Source organism: Lissotriton helveticus, chromosome 2_1, assembly GCF_964261635.1.
Source record: "Lissotriton helveticus chromosome 2_1, aLisHel1.1, whole genome shotgun sequence".
NCBI lineage: Eukaryota > Metazoa > Chordata > Amphibia > Caudata > Salamandridae > Lissotriton > Lissotriton helveticus.
Window position 1 is genome coordinate 564989287 of NC_136059.1, and position 14959 is coordinate 565004245.

General features: G+C 44.1%; 1 protein-coding gene and 1 long non-coding RNA gene across 2 annotated transcripts in view; both read right to left on the reverse strand.

Moving 5' to 3' along the window:
• ANKDD1B (ankyrin repeat and death domain containing 1B) overlaps positions 1 to 14959 on the reverse strand; it is a 479621-nt gene that overhangs the window by 106710 nt on the left and 357952 nt on the right. Inside the window, exon 13 of the mRNA XM_078675234.1 lies at positions 4244 to 4339. Coding sequence (XP_078531360.1) covers positions 4244 to 4339 — 96 coding nt within the window. The remainder of the gene's footprint in view (positions 1 to 4243; positions 4340 to 14959) is intronic.
• On the reverse strand, positions 9609 to 10791 carry LOC144819432 (uncharacterized). The gene is made up of 3 exons (XR_013607363.1): positions 10471 to 10791; positions 10291 to 10398; positions 9609 to 9911 (listed from the first exon to the last, which is right to left on the reverse strand). It is a non-coding gene; the product is annotated as an uncharacterized LOC144819432 (long non-coding RNA).

The window sequence follows — 14959 nt, forward strand, 5'->3', positions numbered from 1 at the left end:
GGCCTTCATCTCTGGGACCTCTGCCCACGCCCGTCCCAAGGGTTAAGAACTTGGGAATCATTTTTGATGACAACCTTAACTTTGTCTCCCATGCCAATCAAATAGCATCTACAGCATTTCATAAGCTAAGACTTATAAAAAAAATAATCCCGTACCTACCAGAGAGTGCTGGTAAAACATTGGTAAGCACACTGGTATTTTCTTCATTGGATTACTGCAATGGCTTATTTGCCAATGCACAAGCTCGGGTCGTCAATAAAATGCAGACAATACAAAATGCTGCGGCGAGACTGCTTTCCAGGATTCCTAAATTCAAACCAATTGCCCAAACTATCCGGAACTATCATTGACTGACGATTAAGAATCGTATAAAATTCAAAACTTTATGCCTTTTGTATAAAGCGGTACATAAACAAGGTCTGCTGTTCCTCATAGAACAGCTCACCGCCTACTGTCCTACTAGACAATTGAGATCCACGACATTGTATCAATTAGTGGTACCCCGCACAAAGACCGTCTCCTGGGGAGACAGACGTTTTGTGGTAACGGCAGCCAGACTCTGGAATGCCCTTCCACTACAGATCCGGTCAAGTCAATCCCTCTTTCAATTCTGAAAACAGTTAAAGACCTGGCTGTTTAATCAGTAAACTTATCCTGATCACTCAGTAACCTCTTTTGTTTTTCTTCACTTTTTCCCAAGAGTCATGTACAGAATCTTTAGCGCCGAGACGCCTACGGGCATTTGTTCGCGCTCTACAAATGTCAAAAATAAATAAATAAATAAAATTCTTAGATTTGTTAACAGAGATAAAAATATGCCTCTTCAGGAAGCTCCACCTCAGCCACCATTTCCGCCACACAAGTAAATGGCCAACAATTTCCCCTTACTGGGAGCCAAACACCCCACTGTACCGCTTGACTCTTTCAGGGTAGTGAAACACAGCAGTCCATGCCTACTCAGGGGAGGTGGTGTGGGCCAGGAATCACCATTTGCTTGCACACAATAATAACACTCTATAAAGGTTGTCCAGTCAGTGCTTCTTCTTTAGAAAAAAAGAAAAAGTACATTTGTTACACACACACCACTAAATACTATGCATTAATTTAGAAATACATATATAAGGCAGATTGAAAATACCACAGATGACATTGAAAAATCAAATGTTACCCCTAAAACCTCAGTGCTCTCCCACCTATTGACAACACATTACAATAAAGCAGGTATTCACTTAGATAAAACAGGCCTAATGGCTTTATCAAGAGTTCACTATATTACAAGCTCAACACACCACATGTTAAAAACACCATAACTTTGTGTGTAAGTGCAATAATCAACAATAACCATGTGTAAATGCAATGAATATTAATAAAGCAAATTGGGTGCGCTTTTTATATACTTTCAGGTATACAACAGTAAAAAAGAGCCACTGGAGGGTACTACTTTCTGACCACATAAACTATAGCCATAGATCTAGCCCCTAGAAAGCACTCCACTCCATGTTTCTTTCTTATGCATCTTCAAGGCACATTTAATGCAGCCACAGGACCAGCCCCTAGAGGGTGCTCAACTCCCAGCTGTAAAACAAAAGCTCCAGCTTTGGGAATGTTTTGAAAAAGTATGTGATAATCCCAGAGGGTCATGGATTCTTTGACTCCATAAAACTTAGGGTCAGTTCTACAAACATTTCTTCTGGAGGTTGCTGTAACTCTTACAGCCCCCCACAACATTTTTCAGATTCATTGGTGGTGACCATGTCGTCCAAGGGCCACCACAAGGCAAAACAAAATATATAAATTAACCAGTCCCACATGGCATTATGGGGTGATCCAACCTGGATCAGTGATTATTTTATAAGCGGCTCTCCCGCTGTGCAGTGGACAGTTACATAACTTATTCCCTTGTTATCTTCTTCCCTTTTGGGAGTGCCTGGTCCCACCTTGGCACGCCACATGCCTCCATTTGCTCAGGGAAGCTCACGGAGCCCACTCCTGGCTGCCCCTACCACCTCTCCACTGGAGCATCCTCCTCCTTTGTTGCAGCGGCAGCTCCTCTCCCCTACCCGCTCCTGTTGGCAGGGCTTTTGCTACGGTGTTGGCTGCCCACTCCTCCCCCCAGATAAGGGCATGAGGAGGGAGGGCAAGACCACCTCCATTGGGGGACGTGATCCTGGCTCGGAATATCAGGCCCCAAAGACTGCATCTCAGCCTTCTGAGCCATATCGTTGCTGCATTGGCCCCCAGAGAGATGAGGGCCTCTGGGGGTACGTAACGATGACAGGATGGGGGCACACTGCACACTCCCTTCCTGGGGGAATTAAATAAATTAAGCCTGCTCTGACACCTGAGCCCCAGCCCACCCTTGGGCTTGCTCCTCTGGGGGTCAAAGTTCACCAATCTGAAAATGGCCATAACTCTGGCTTCGTTGGGCTGATTCAAACTATCAGGGCTCGTTTTATTCCTGATGGAGATCTGTATATACCATGGCAGTTCCAGCATGCTTTCTTGCCTAGATTTGGGCGGGCCCCTTGACGGGGCTGGTTCAACTTGCTCTGTGCACAAGCTTTCCTCCAGGTCTTTGTCTCTAGACGCAGAAGTCCAGATCTTTACCAAATGAGTCCTCAGGAGGTCTAAGGGGGCCGTCCTCACAGGCTCCCTCAAGAGACGCAATAGTAATCGAGTCAACTGGGTCAGAATCTGGTCCTTTTGGGCATTTGTTTTTTTTTCCCTTCCTGTCCATGCTGTCACAGTCCCAGGATCCAGCAGCGAAGAAACAAAAGGTACCAGCAACAGCCCTTTCTCTCCCTTTTTCAAGAGTTTTTAGAGGTGGGGGTGGAAGGTTCTAGAAGCCAGACACCCCTGGCCAATCTGAGGATCTCCACCCATGTCCCAACCCTCCTGCACAGCATGCTGAGACAGTTCAAGATGCTGTCAGCCAAGATTCACTGGTCACATCTGCACCTGGGGTCTCAGCTCTGCCGCTTGCTGGCATCACTATGGGGGCCTTTCCCACCGAACCTACAAAGAGGAACCCCCTCCGGTGTTGGTTACATTTGTCTGGGCTTCCTCCTTTGTTCAGTGGGCCTGGACTGTCCCCAGCACTGGTACAGGGTGGAAGGTAAGTAACAGAAACACATTTATATCCTAACCCCTCCTGTTCAGGAGGTGAGGAAAAGCACTGCTATTTACTCCTTTTGAGTGGGGTAACCTTTGTTCCCTCTGTTGGGGAGAAATGTAATTAACCTAGCCAAGCAGGATGACAAACAGGCTGGGGTTTGATCCTGGGCTAAGCCAGAGAAATATGACGATTCTGGATGACACATAAGTTGTCCAGATACCTTCTTGGAACTTGCATATTTGATCTTGGCGCACATGTTCCATCTCATTTTGATATGTCACTGGACTTTGTAGGCCAACAAATATGACAATTTTCATTATTCTCTGTCACCAAAGGTAAAAGAATGATCTGGATGACGTATTGTTATCTTAATGTACATTGAAATTTCAAATGCTCTACTCAAGTGGTCTTATGAAAACTGGACAGCGCCACCATGTGGAGGACTGTGAGAAATAAGTCCCACTGTCAAGCACCTGGAAACACCGGCACAAATGAAGCACTACTCCCGCTCCCTATCAGTGAAAGGGAATAGAGGACACAGTTAATTCTACGTGCACAGATCATATATGAATATTAACTGCTTATTCTCATTGTATTCCTTCTATTTAAAATCACAAAGGTATGTAAGAGTATGTAAAAGAGTACTATAGGAGTATGCCAAAATGACTTTATGAATTGTACCCTTAAAAAATAGTGACTATAAAAAGGTTGATGTTCTCGTCCCGCTGCATAGAGTGTAGCTGTTTGGAAAGAAGCAAAATTGGGTTATTCTCTGAGGGGTTTCTGAATGTTGGAAGTTTCAAGTAGATGGCAACAGGCAGCTGTGGTCATTCTAACTCCCCAATTATCCCTTTTGGTCCTCGAAAAAATGATGGGAGATAGGAGCTATGCTCCACAAGGAATGTCTCTGTCGAGCCCTCTTCCGGACCACCTGCGACATGAAACCGGGTTTAGGTTCTTCAGGAACAATCCCAAAACATGGATATTTAGACAAGCATATCACTGCTGATACAGGTGAGTTTCCTAGTGTTAGCTCCAGCATATCTTAGCGCCCAGAAACCGTGGGTTATTGTGCGCTTTACTAAGCATCTATGACGGACCATGCTCAGAGGCAGTGTTGTTTCTTACCTTTCGCCAGGTGTAGTACCGCTGGGCCTTGATGATCATGTCTACGATGAGGGTGTGGTTGCTTCTGGAGGCCACGGTGAGGGCGCTTTTACCTTGCTGGAGACATAAAGAGTGAGTCCTTGAGGCAGGCGGAAAGAACAGCTCACGAAGGCATTACAGGTGAGAATGTCAGCCGCTAGCAACTGGATACATATTAACAAAAGCACTGCTATTAAAATAGCTTGTTATTACATCAGAGTGTCACCAGCATGTAAGGTATGTGTTGTAATATAACACGCAGAATCAAAGCTTATCTTAGTTTAACTTTACTTCCAGGAGAAACCCAGAACCACCCTACCAGACGCAGCTGGTTAAACTGTCACTACCACACTCGACAGTGAGCTCAGAGATAGAACCCCAATACATCATAGATGACATAACCCAGCCTCACATATTACATTCTAGTACAATGTAACATATCTCCCCATCTTATATTTACATAAAAATAAAGAACAGAAAAGAACAGCAAAGAAAAGAAAGAAATGACCATGTGAATAAACTTCTTTGGAAGATCCCCCAAGAAAAATTAAAGTATTTCAAACAAAGACAATGTAACATCTAAGATACTCAGATGCTCTTCACTCCCACACTCTTCACTTCCCACCTGTCTCTAAACACGAGAAGAACCCAACAACCCATCTCCTCCTCTTCCATAACCACTGTCTCTTACCACCTCATCAGACACGTTCCTTCTGTAATCTTTCATTATTTTCCTTAAATTCACCATCAACCAACATCATCCAAGGCGACACTCCTTCTTTTTCAACATCCATCTGCAAATCCAGCTTGCAATTTCCATTCTTCCTCTGATACAACGCCACTCTCTTCAAATTCCACGTCTGTCCTTTCATCAACTTTACCCAATTTCCACCAACCGCTTTGACCTTAAACGGACCTCTGAACTTCTTGAGAAAAAAATAGGTGAAAAGAAAAGGCTTGACCTTAACCCATTCACCAACATTGATGAGCAACTTATCTGCCTTCTCATCAGACAAGTTCCTTCTGTAACTTTCTCTGTCATTATTGTAGGACACTCACCACCCTAAGTTAAACAGTACTGGGGTACTGACTACCCCACAAACTCGCCCCCGTAGGGCACTAACCAACCTAAAAATACCACGAACTGGGGTACTAACCACCCCACAAACTCTCCACCGTAGGGCACAAACCACCCTAAAAATAACCAGGACTGGGGTACTAACCATCCCAGAAACTCACCACCGTAGGGCACTAACCACCCTAAAAATAACAAGCACTAGGGTACTAACCACCCCACAAACTCACCACCGTAGGGCAGAAATGAACTACACTAGTGCACTCAGCACCACTAGTCCACTAATAAATGGGGCACTAACCATTCCAAAATACACAACACTGGGGCACACTCCACCTGCACTCAGCATCCACTACACCACAAATAAATGGGGCACTAACCACTCCAAAATACACAGTACTGGGGCACTCACCACCCCACCAACTCACTACTGTAGAGCACTCACCGCCCTAAAAATAAAGTGCATTGGCCACTAAACACCCCAGGTACTAGCCAATCACCTCAGAACAGCAGGGCACTCACCACCCTAAAACAAACTGCACAGGGCACACACCACACCAAAAAAAAAAAAAAACTCACCACCATAGGGCACTCACCACCCTAAACGAACTACAAGGGACACCCGCCACCCCATAAATTCACCACCATAGGTGCCTCAACCGGTTCTATTACTTTGTTATCTAACAAGTGTTGGATAATTTCTTTCACTTTTCCTCTTGCCGCCATGGGAACTCTTCTAGGCACATGCTTCACTGGAACAGCATTCTTCCTCAGCTTTATCTCATGTTCATAACCTTTGAATTGACCCAATCTGTTTTCAAAAACACTTTTATATTTTTCAAGAATATCCTCCAAACTCAGATTTTCAACGGCCAACACTGGAAAATCCAATGTTGGGTCAATTTTTATACCAAGGTCAAATTGATGTGGCCAACCCAAAATAGGCGGACCTTCTTCAGCTATATACAATATCCCTTGTGTGACTCTTCCTTGAAAACAGATGCTAGCATCTACACATCCTAAGACACTTATCTCATTTCCCTGGTAAGATTTCAATGCTACATTCGATTTTGATAAGGTAGTTCCTGGCCAAGTCTCATTAAACATCACTTGAGGAACAATGAACAAAGGAGTAAAGCGATCCTGTATCCACCATTAGCGATACTGTTTTGCCATTGATTTCAAAATCAGCTTGCGGCCGCACTCTTCTGCGCTCGTCTCCTACCACTCCTGCAACCTCTTGTCCACCATCAACCACTATAATTCTATATGAACTTTGTGTTTCTTCTACGGCATTAACTTTATTTCCTTGCAGCTTACACATTCTCGCCAGATGTCCTCTCTTCCCACACTTTAAACAGTCTTTTCCTAATGCAAAACACAATTCCGAGTCAGCTTGATTGTAACTACTTCCGCATCTCGTGCATTGTTTTCCCACTCCTTTTTCAAGCACATTTCCCCATTGCCTCTGAAAACGATTCTTTGCACCTGCAACAGCTCCAGACTGATATTTACTCTTTACTGCATTAACTGCATCATTGTGATCATCTAAAACTGCTACATCATCATCTTTTATTTTATCAGAAGTAATTTTCATCTCCCTCATACATTTTTCTGACTCCTCCACGACCTTTGCCATTGTTATTGCGTCCTTTAATGTTGGATTACTTGCAGCCCAGAGCCTTTCTTGAGTCTTTTTACAAGCACATTGCACAATTAATTGGTCCCTTATCATCTCTTCTTGCATCTGTACAAACTCACACTTCGCTGAAAGCTCCCTTAGTCTCACAACAAAATCATCAATTGATTCATTGGCACGCTGTGGCTGAGTGTTAAATTTGTGTCTCCTCATTACAACATTAACCTGCTTAGAAAATTTCTTTTGTAATCTCAACACCGCCTCTTTATACACATCCTCCATTGCTGGAAACCCAGAACCACCCTACCAGACGCAGCTGGTTAAACTGTCACTACCACACTCGACAGTGAGCTCAGAGATAGAACCCCAATACATCATAGATGACATAACCCAGCCTCACATATTACATTCTAGTACAATATAACAGTATGTGATGCAACAGAGCAGTTTCCAGTGAAATTAAATGGGCTCTAAACGTAATTTACAAGACAAATATCAATTTATTAATTTATGGAAAATGATATAGTGCTACAACCACTCCAAAGGAGTGTCTTGTCGCTGTAGGGGATTGGCATCCCGACAGAGGGATTAGTTCTTAAATAAGGAGGCTTCTGAGCACAGAGCTGGTGGACGAGAGCACCACGTCATTGAAGGTTGCGATGGGACGGCATGTCCCCCAATGCTGGGATCTGACAGTGGGGACACGGGGAGGGATGAATCTTAGCTAGTGAGGAGGAGTGTATTCGTGGAAACTGGCTCTTAGGAAAGGAGAGACTTTGTCAGGGTAGAGCTTACGAGTAAGCACACCTTCATACCTGTGGTTTATGGGGAATGAAGAAACAGTGAGGCGCGTGTTGCTGCCTGGTGTTGTGTCGGGCACTCGGTCTGGGCCGACACCTTGGGAATGGACGTGACAGGTAGGGGCTGGGGGCCTAGCACTTCAATGACCACAGGAGCATTAAATGGGGTGTAACTGCGGGTCGCTGTCTCCGTCGCCAACTGGCCGACGTGGACGTGCTCCAGCTCTTTTATTAACAGGGCTTGGCGTGTGTCACTACGTCACGACGTAGCCACGCCAGAACATATCGCGACATTACATTCCTTCCCAACAAGGTTTTAAACAACACAACATTTAATAAGGAATAGTCTTACATTACATAGCCACGCAGTCGTGATGAAGGTGTAGGGTTTCTCCGCAAATTGTACTGAGACAAACCTCGTCCAGGCAGCAAGAAATCAGCCGCCTGTGGGGCCTCTTCAGGTGGTGGAGAGTCAGGCATAGCCGAGACTTCGGGGCTCGCCTCTGCCTCAGCTTCCCCGACTCCGACATGGCTCAAGTCAAGGTCCTCACTAGTGTCACCCACAACGGGGGGCGCACTGGAGGTTACAACCAAGTCCATTGAGGTCTCATGGGGTGCTGCTGCTGGGGCGTGAAATCGCTTGAAATGAGAAATATTTCGAGTCACGGTCTCTCTTCTCCGAGTCGCAACAACTCGGGTTCCTTTGATGCTCACCACTGTCCAGGGCGCCTTTTCATAAGGAAGTAGGAGTTTTCCACTTGCGCATCTATTTTTCAACAAGACCAGGTCACCTTCCTTGATCAGGCTGCTTTGAGCATTGCAACGGTGGCTCACTTGGGCACGAGCTTTCTTTCGCCTATTATCAATCGGGCCATCATCAGGCCTCTCTGGCCGCCACTGAGGATGATGAGGTATGGTGTCCATGACGACCCGACCCATCAGCAGGTGGGCAGGGGCCACCCCAGCGGTGGTGTGAGGGGTCTACCGATAACTACACAGGAAGGTGAAGATGGCAAATTCAATAGATTGTCCTCTGTCATGGGCAATTCGTATGACCTTATTGAGAGTCCTCATAAACCGCTCGGCCTCACCATTGGCTTGAGGCCAATGGGGCGTGATTCGACGGTGCTGTATTCCAAGACTGGTGAGGTACTCAGACAGTTCCTGACCATGAAACGGGGGTCCATTATCAGTTCGGAATTCCTTCATCAACCCATGGGTGGCCATTATCTTCTCAATCTTGGGTATTACCTCACTGGCACTGAGAGTCCCGACTATCTCCACTTCCGGGTACTTTGAATAGTCATCGATGGCCACTAAGGTGTGTCGACCATCTGGAAGACTGCCAAAATCCATGCTCACGCAGGACCAGGGAGACTGCGGGCGAGGTTCAGTTATGATCGGGGCAGGGGAAGGTAGGTCTCCGGTGACTTGGCAAGCTGATTTCAAAAAAGAGAGGGTACCCCACTTTCACCAGGGAACAGGGTAAGAAGACAGTTAGTCAAGGGGGGGATCCCTGGAGTCGAATAGTCTACTTCTTACACAGACCTTTCTTGTAATACAAGGAGAGGTCACAGTATATCATAGGTATTCAGACAAGCATAAGGATGGATTTCCACAAAGAAATAGTCTTGCTAAACAATCTAGATTTATTCGAATTGTATACAAATAGACAATAAAAACAAGATAAAATTCATCCAAAATAATTAAAAACCAAGATAACATATCCCGGTGGGTTAAGAGTAATTATTAAACAATGTTACATCACCACAATATTATGATACACAATAAATGGAAAATCAATCAAGATACACAATAAATGGAAAAGCAATCAAGATATATTCACAGTAAACAACAAACAAAGCAAATTTACAATAAACCCCTCATATCTAAGTGGCCCACTTAATATTTCTGCCACTATATTTGACAAGATCCAATGGCCATAGACGGTTTAAATACTCTCTAGCTTTAGTGGAGAGACCTAATGCCCATCTGAAGCTCAATCTGGCCCTGGTTGGATTCTTTTGGATCAAAACAGTGCGTCGACGCGTTTCGGTGCTTGTCACTTGATATCGTAGCACCTTCCTCAGGACTTCTTGTTTCTGGGGTTTCAGGGAACGGATGAATATACCGTATCTGTGAATATATTAGGAGACATATGCACTGTCAGATATTATGCATTAACGTCTATTGTCTGTTTTTGCTCTAATGGTTGAGCTCTTGTGGTTGGCGTATACCCACTCAGGCTTCACACTATTGGTTCTTACTGCTGTTATTCTTTCAACCATATGCAGTTCCTAGTGACCGTACATTTACTTCTCTCGTACATATCATTACACAGTGATGTTTGCATTAGTTCAAAAGCCTCTGATTTGGCCTCTTAGCTCCTTAGCATACATTTACTTCACATATACTATACAGGCCCTACAAGTCTTATTCCTTGTGGAAGACTAATTGGGAAGAAGGAACTAATAAACCCATGGACCAAAGAGAGAAGAAAAGTATAGATTCTCACCCTTGGTGCCGTATTGTGGGCGCTCAAAAAATGGGGTCTCCTTAAGGTCTCCCTCTTTTGGTGCTACACATATAGTCCTTGGTGCCCTTCTGTTAATGAAAAATAGAGCTTTTCTTAGGTTTTAGATAGAAATTCCCCTCGTTTGTGCGCTTGGGGGTAGTTATTTATTTTTCTATTTACCTCTCTCTTGTAACCAAAAGCTCCTTTTGATGGGGTTCCTTGGTTGTTTAGTTGTCAGGCAACTGCCCACTTGTAGTGTATCTGTGATGGTAAAATATACAGTAATTTTTCACTAAACTATTTTATATACTCTATTTTTACATTCCCATCCTTATTTTTAGAAGTAAGCTCTTACCTCAGATATTTTTAAAACTTGTTTAGAACGGGCATATGTAGTCATTCGTCTGCTGCTGAACTGGATATGTTCTGTTGAGTGAACATAGGAATAACATCGTCACATTTCTCTTCTGTTCTATGCAAGAATGTACTGTTAACTCTATTGAGGCATGTATGGTGTATCTGGTATTTTGCTTTTCTTAAATTCTCTTATTTGTTTAAGTGCCTGCGCTCAGTATTACTTATGTCTCCTGCTTGGTACCCACAGTGTTAGCTATGCCGGTTTAGTGCCTGCAATATGCAATTACTTGTATATGACCTACCGGTCCCATCCTTCAACTACAAACATGGTCATATGCAGGTAATCTATTTTCACCGCCCCCGCCCTGGTTACGTATTACTCTTCCAGTATGAGGTGTGGGCTTTGTAGTGACAAAGTGCCTCCTGTCTGCCTAAAACTAAGGGTCTCCCGTGCTATGCTCTCAGCTTTTACGGAAAAGCGGTTCCCCTTCTGCCTGGGAAACAGGGAGGGGGCAGGGACAGGGACCCGGGGATAAGATCTACACTCACCGTTATGTAGCTGATCGATCGCTTCTGCCTCGTTCCTGCACTCGTCTGGAGTGTGTTGGTTTCGCGGGAGTTTTATAACTCACTTTAATTGACTAATTCCCTACACCTGTCATGTGCGAATCGCTGTGTGCGCGCCGTCGGACCCGCCGTGAGCCTGGGCGCCATCTTTAAATGATATAATGTCCCCGTTTTTCTATGGGAGGATCTGTCCGTGTGGCATCCCGCTACATTCGCGGTTGGCTTAATGTATCTCTTTTTATATTTTCCTTTTTATTGATATGGTGCACACTCCTACTATTTGGAATGTTTCCCTCGCGCTGTGCATCGACATAGTGGGGCATTATTTCCCAGTTAGTGCGCATTGTTTTATTGTTTACACCAGCACTGCTGTTTTTATTCGCTAGTGATCCCATTTTGCCATCTAGGGTAGGGGCATCCTGGTTACCGATGCAGGGCTACCTACGCCAGACCCAGCCAATCGGTCGACCAGGTCAGCCCCTAAATCTGGGCGCCATCTTGTAGTGGTGGTCAAAATACTACATCTCCATATCATTTGATGTGTATATTTTCAAGGATTGCAGGTTATCTTTAAAGGAATAACGTTATTCCTACTAAGTCAACTATTGCTGGTATGTTAAATAAGAGCCTCCCATTCTTCCCTGGAGTTTAGACCTTTTTTAATGGTATTGAATTTAACCATATACCATTGTTCCTGTAATTTTCGTCTCCTGGTACTGTCACCCGATCTGGTGAGTTCCCTGATCCTTTCCAGAATAACCCATCTGAGGTCCTTTGTTTTGTGTCCAGTTTCCTTCCAGTGAGCTACAAGGGGGGCGTTTTCTTTATTGTTGTTAATCGCAGACTTATGTTCCCCTATCCTAAGCCTTACTTCTCTTCCTGTTTCACCTATATATGCCTGGTTGCATGGACACAGGATCATATATACGGCATTCTTTGTCTTGCAGTTGTTAAGGGTGGTGATTGTGTGGTTCGCACCATTATGTTCCACTGTTTTGGTGACTATACATAGCTCACAAATGCAGCAGTTACCACATTTGTTATTCCCTGTTGCTTTCTGTCCACTCAGGGTTGTTTGAATTCCTATCTTGTCCTCCCTGTACGTGTGCACCAGGTTCGACCTGAGGTTCTTGTTCTTCCTATACGCGTACATGGGACGTTCCAAAGGGGTCACATCTGGGCCAGTATTTAAGATTTTCCAATTGTGGTTTATAATGTTTTTAATTTGGTTGGCTATGACTGAATGTTGGCTTACCATCACTATTTTGTCTAGTGTTTTCTTGTTGTCCGTTTTGTTGATCAGACAATCCCTATTATAGTACTGTGCTCTTTTGAGGGAGTGACTTATCAGTTTTTTGGGGTAGCCCCGGTCCTTAAATTTCTTTTTCATTTCTTGGGCATGTTTGTGAAAATCTGTGAGATCTGTACAATTTCTTCTGAGACGAAGGAACTCGCCGAATGGTATCGAGTCCTTCTGACTCTTTGGATGGTAACTAGAGTAATGGAGGATTGTATTCCTATCCGACTCTTTTTTATATAGTTCCACTTTTAAATGATGGCCTTGACTCTTAATACATATGTCCAAGAAATTGACCTTGGACCTGCTGTATACTGCTGTAAATCTCAGGTTTGGGTCCCCTAGATTCAGCCAGCTTAGAAATTCTTCTAGGAGTTCTATGCTCCCCTGCCAGATAAAAAATATGTCATCAATGAAGCGAGCCCAATTTCGAATATTTTCGAAAAAGGGACTCACTTCATTGTACACGTGCTTCTTCTCAAATAGGCTCACGTATATACAAGCCAGGCTCGGCGCACATGTTGCGCCCATACTGGTTCCCTTCTTTTGGATGTAGAGATCTTTTTTGAACAGGAAGATGTTGTTCAGCAAAACCATTGACACACACTGAACAATGAACTCTTTATTTCCACCTTGTATGTCTGTCTCTTCTAAAAGGTTCCTGACTGCCACTATGGTGTCTTTTTGTGGTATGTTTGTGTAGAGTGACTCTACATCGAGAGTCACCAACACTTCATTCTCTCCGTTGAAAGGGATCCCTTCCACTTTGGATATCATATCCGCTGTGTCTCGAATATATGAGTTCTGTTCAGCTACTAGAGGCTTGAGGAATCTATCTGCATATTGACTCAGTGGCTCCAACAATGAATCAATGGATGCCACTATGGGTCTCAGTGGGGGGTCTTCTAAGTTCTTATGAACCTTCGGTAATCCATAGAATGCGGGGATTTTTGGACTAGTGTTATTCAAAAATTTCCATTCCGCCTCCGTGATCTGATCCTCATCCAGAGCCTTTTGGAGTAAAGTCTCCACATCTTTCTTCAGCATATTTAGTCTCGATTGAGAGACTTTTGAATAGTGTTGGTCATTTGTGAGGAGGGTGAGTGCTCTCTGCTCGTAGTCAAGTGTGTCAAAGACCACTACTCCTCCCCCTTTATCCGCGGGTTTTATCGTTATGCTGTTATCTTCGGACAGAGATTTAATGGCCTCTCTCTGGGCTTTGCTGATGTTATGCTGTTGGAAATGATCTTTCTCTAATAAGAGACCTATTTCTATTTTTACAATTGATTCGAAGGTCTCCAGGTTTTTGTCCACCATTCCTAAACTCGGGGTAAAGGTAGATTTCGTCCTAAGACCCGAATCTTGGGGTTGCTCTCTCAGTGGTCTGTCCTCAAAGAACCTGCGTAGTCGTATTTTGCGGAAAAAGGACCTAAGATCTTTCTCTAATTGAAATTTGTTAATACCTGTGGTTGGGACAAAGTTAAAGCCCATGCCTAGCACTTGCTTTTCTGTGTGTGTGAGTGTTCTTTTGGAGAGATTTATAATGGGGGTCCTCTCTAGTGCCAATAAACTTTGTTCCTGGTTCTCTTGTACTCTTGAGGGGCCGGGGTCTGTTGATACTCCTGCTCCTGCTCTCTGGGTGCTGATCTCCTCGGGTATTGGCCTCTCCCTCTGCCTCGAAAATTCCCCCTGCTTTTCTGTGGGCGCTGGTCTAAAAAAGGGGTTTCATACTCCCTGTTCTGGCCTCCATATTCTCCGTCCTCTCTACCCAGTTCCTCCTCCTCTATACTACTCTCGGATGTCCCCGAGAAGTGTATATGTCTGGGTTTCCTGGTTTGAAATCTCGTTTGGAATCTGGGTCTTGATCCCTCATTCCTGTTGTACTCAGCCTTGTCTGTGTAGTAATCTTTTCTCAGAAATGGATAAACCACTTCCTGGCTAAACTTGTTGATGTCCTTTCTAAGTTTTTGAGTCTTCCTATTGGTGAGATATTCACCGTATCCCTTCATATCCTGGTTTATTTCTTCAAGCCTTTTTTTGGCTTCCTCTATAACATTGCTCTCTAGCAGGGCCTTCTCTAATTCCTCCATCTCTTTAATTTCTATCAATACTGTTGCCTGAGCGGTTTCAATAATGAGGAGCATAAGGTCCCTACTACACCTATTACAGATGAAAGTCCATGTTTCCAAGAACTTTGGGTTATCTACAAATAAGCCTGGCTCATTTCGTATTTGAAGGCCTATCGGTATTTTCCCTGCCCTCACATATTGTGTAATGAAATCCGCATGTAGCTCTGTTCTAATAATCTTCTTTTTCAGATTGATAAGTTGGTTCCATTTTTCACCCCCATTAGGAATTACTGTGATGTTATTGCTTCCTCTGTTAGAGCTTAAGATTTTGTTTAATTGTTCTTCACTGAAACCAAATGTCTTCAGTGTGTCCATTGTA